Source organism: Silene latifolia, chromosome 10 (genome assembly GCF_048544455.1).
Source record: "Silene latifolia isolate original U9 population chromosome 10, ASM4854445v1, whole genome shotgun sequence".
NCBI lineage: Eukaryota > Viridiplantae > Streptophyta > Magnoliopsida > Caryophyllales > Caryophyllaceae > Silene > Silene latifolia.
The window spans coordinates 162,378,491-162,381,936 of record NC_133535.1 but is presented as its reverse complement, the minus strand read 5'-3'; the positions used below and the strand labels follow the sequence as shown (position 1 = coordinate 162,381,936).

General features: G+C 37.8%; 1 protein-coding gene across 1 annotated transcript; it reads right to left on the bottom strand.

The window, feature by feature from the left end:
- Nucleotides 1-1,055: 1,055 nt before the first annotated feature.
- LOC141608822 (receptor-like protein EIX2) lies at nucleotides 1,056-3,446 on the bottom strand. The gene has a single exon (XM_074428169.1). It carries the CDS (start codon nucleotides 3,444-3,446, stop codon nucleotides 1,056-1,058), a length of 2,391 nt encoding a protein of 796 aa, XP_074284270.1.

The window sequence follows — 3,446 nt, the reverse complement described above, 5'->3', positions numbered from 1 at the left end:
CTAAACCAGACTCCGATTTATCACCCAATTAAGACCCGACAAAGGGATCTCTCCACTCAACATGTCGTCATTCAAATGCAAAAAATAATTCGTGCCGTTAGCATATTGGTGGAATTCACCATTATTAAAGTCGAATTCAACAAAATTAAAGTCGAATTCACTAATATTAAAGAGGGGAATATTGCCTTTGAGCTTGTTGTACGAGAGAGGTACAAGTGAAAGACTTGGCAAATGGGTGAAACAATTTGGAATTTCGGCCGATAAACTATTATTATTAATATCCAGAGCAGTCAACGACGTAAGTTGGCACAAAATTCTAGCTTAACACTAAAAGTGTTTTTCAATATTGAGTAGAATACAATTTCGGTTTAGATCTAAGAGTCGCATTTTTTACGACTTATCGAAAAAAATAGATTATCATACGTCAGAGTGGGATTTGAACCCTCGACCTTTAAATTCGGAGTCTAACGCAATATCCACTCCGCTATATGATCACACACTGGTTGTTTCTGACCTTGTTAGTTGTTCACCACAATTGATATTCATCCGCATCCGGACAATATCCAAAACACACAGAACAAAAGAAATGAACGCGACATCAGATCAAACACATACATGATTAAAAGGTAATCAAGTTATGTCAATTCCAGTTTATCTACAATAAAAAAAACATTCAGCTTGGGCGATAATTGTTTTAATTGAAACAAGGTTTACTTCTGGTTCCGGCAATTTTTATGGGTGCGATTAACTTGCTGACAAACTCCTTAAATAATAACATCCATATCGACATTCATTTATCAAGATTACTTAAATCATTCAAACTTTCTCACATTCCATAATAATTTTTATGGGTGCAATTAAGTTGCTAACAAAATCCTTAAACCACAACATCAATCAAAGTATGATAAGATGCTACAGTAGACTGACTGGTAGAGCACAACAACCAGAAACTAAAATGTTTGTGAAAAATAAGAAACGATACAACATGACAGATTCCCTTATTGTACAAGCCAATTACTTGGATAATACATCACTACATTAACAAATGAACCTTCTCATCTCCTGATGATTCTCCTAGCCTTGGCCACCCTCACAACAACTATGACATACAACCAGTTATAACAATCTTCGACACGCCGGAAAACTGCATGCCTCCACCTTCTATTCACCACCAAACCCCCAACAACACCCCAGAAACCAGTAGCAAATCCTGACATCACTACTAAGCCGAACCCCATTTTCTCGAGCTTCTCCTTTTTATTGCCTTTGCCTTTATTGCTGCTACCCTTATCTTTCTTGTCCACTTTGCCCTTACACTTCTTAGGCAAAAAATCACCACAAAGATAAGGATTTCCGGCATATATTGAGGCTTGGTCAGACAGAGTTTGTAACTGATTGCCAGTCGGGATTGGGCCTGATAAATTATTATAGGACAAGTTAAGGTGGCTTAACATATAAAGTTCACCTATGCTTGTTGGGATACTTCCCCTTAGTTTATTGTTTGACAAGTCAAGTGATTCCAATGACTTCAAACCTCCAATATTCACGGGAATGATTCCTGACAACTGATTATGCGACAAGTTGAGACTCAACAAGCCGGAGATCTTTGTTATGTCAAAGGGAATACTACCCACCAAGTTATTGGAGGAGAGGTCTATATCCATCAAATATTGTAGTGTGCTCGTATATGTGTAGTCTATTCCTTGAATCACCTCACTAACATCATATGTCTCACTAGCCACATTTGTTTCGGTCATTTGCGATGCATTAGGTGAAGTCATGGACGTAAGGTTACTTAAACAAGGAGGAATGTATCCTGTAAAATGGTTATGTCCAAGATCCATGATTTGGAGATGAGGCAAGTAGCATATCTGTCTAGGAATAGTGCCACTAAACTTGTTTCCTCTAAGCCTAAATATTTGCAGTTCTCTAAATTTTTCGGCACTAAACCACTTGAGCACTTTGCCGGAGAGTTGATTTCCACCAATGTCTAAAACTTTCAGATTTGTGAGATCGTTGAAGCAAGAAGGGATCTCTCCGCTCAACATGTTGTCATTCAAATGCAAATAAAATTCCAAGTCTAAACGACTTTGGTAGGAATCACGATTATTAAAGCAGGGAATATGTCCTATGAGCTTATTGTATGAGAGACGTACAAATCTTAGACGTGTAAAATTGGCAAAACAATTTGGAATGTTGCCCGATAAACTATTATTATTAATATCTAGATAATTTAACGAGGTAAGTTGGCAAAAAGAATTGGGGATTTGACCATTAATTTGATTATTGGAAAGGGCCAGGGATGTCAAGTTAGGCATTATATGATGAGTTAATCCTTCTAAAATTGGCCCAGAGAATAAATTATCTGAGAGATCTAAATAGTCAGCTTCACGATATACTCCTGTTTTACTGCCATTTGATAAAAAATCTCCTGACAGAGAGTTATTAGAGAGGTAGATTACAGAAAAGTGAATGGGGAAAATAGGAGACCCGCTAAGGTGGTTGTTAGAAAGATCCACAATTTCAAGTTGTTGCATTGTATGAAACCATCTTGGGATGAGCCCTGAGATATTTGCATTAGACAAATAGAGATATTTTAGGTTCTTTTGAGTTTGAAGCCATTGAGGAAGTTGTCCGTTGATGTTACTGGCTAAGAATGATTGAAGTTGGAAAGGAGGAACCCAATCAGAAGACAGATTGAGTGTAAGCATGGTCTTACGTATGTATAGTTCTTTCAAGCTTGAGAGGTTACTAAAGTAGGATTCCGCCAAGATTGTACCTTTCAACGGATTGGCGCTAATATCTAAAAATTGCAGCTTGTGAAGTTTTCTTATTACTGTTAGTATTTCTCCACTCAAGTTATTATCGGAAATATCTAGGCTTATTAAATTAGATAGCTTTCCTAGAGATGCCGGAATTGCGCCCGATAAGTTGTTTTGATAAAGTTCAAGGACTAGTAGGTTAGTGAGGTTCCCTAATTCATACGGAACTAACCCACCAATAGAAGAAGATGCGAGAATGAGATACCTGAGTTGCTTCATCGAACCCATGAATATCGGAATTGAGCTATAACTGAAATCATTGTAGCTCAGGTCCAAGCTCTCCAATTGTCTCAGCTCAAGCAAATACACCGTGGATTCAAGCTTCTCCATTTTAAGTAAATTAGAGTAGTCTCCATTAAGATCGAGCTCTGTAACATGGCCGGTTGTGTCATCACAAACCACCCGACTCCAATTGCAGCATTCCACACCTTTCCAAGAAGATGAAACATCTTTGTCAAAATAGGTGAGGTTGTGCTTGAAGTTGAGCAAGGCCGCTCTTTCAGAAGGTTTACACCTCAAGGTTGAGTTACTGTTGGGTGAATTCCCCTTGCAGCTACACCATCTAGTAGTATTGAAAAATATAAATGTGAAAATGAGAAGGGATGTTAATACTACGTTTCCCAT

What these genes read in the sequence shown, in the direction of transcription:
- LOC141608822 (XM_074428169.1), bottom strand. Translation starts at nt 3,446, where the DNA reads ATGGGAAACGTAGTATTAACATCCCTTCTCATTTTCACATTTATATTT.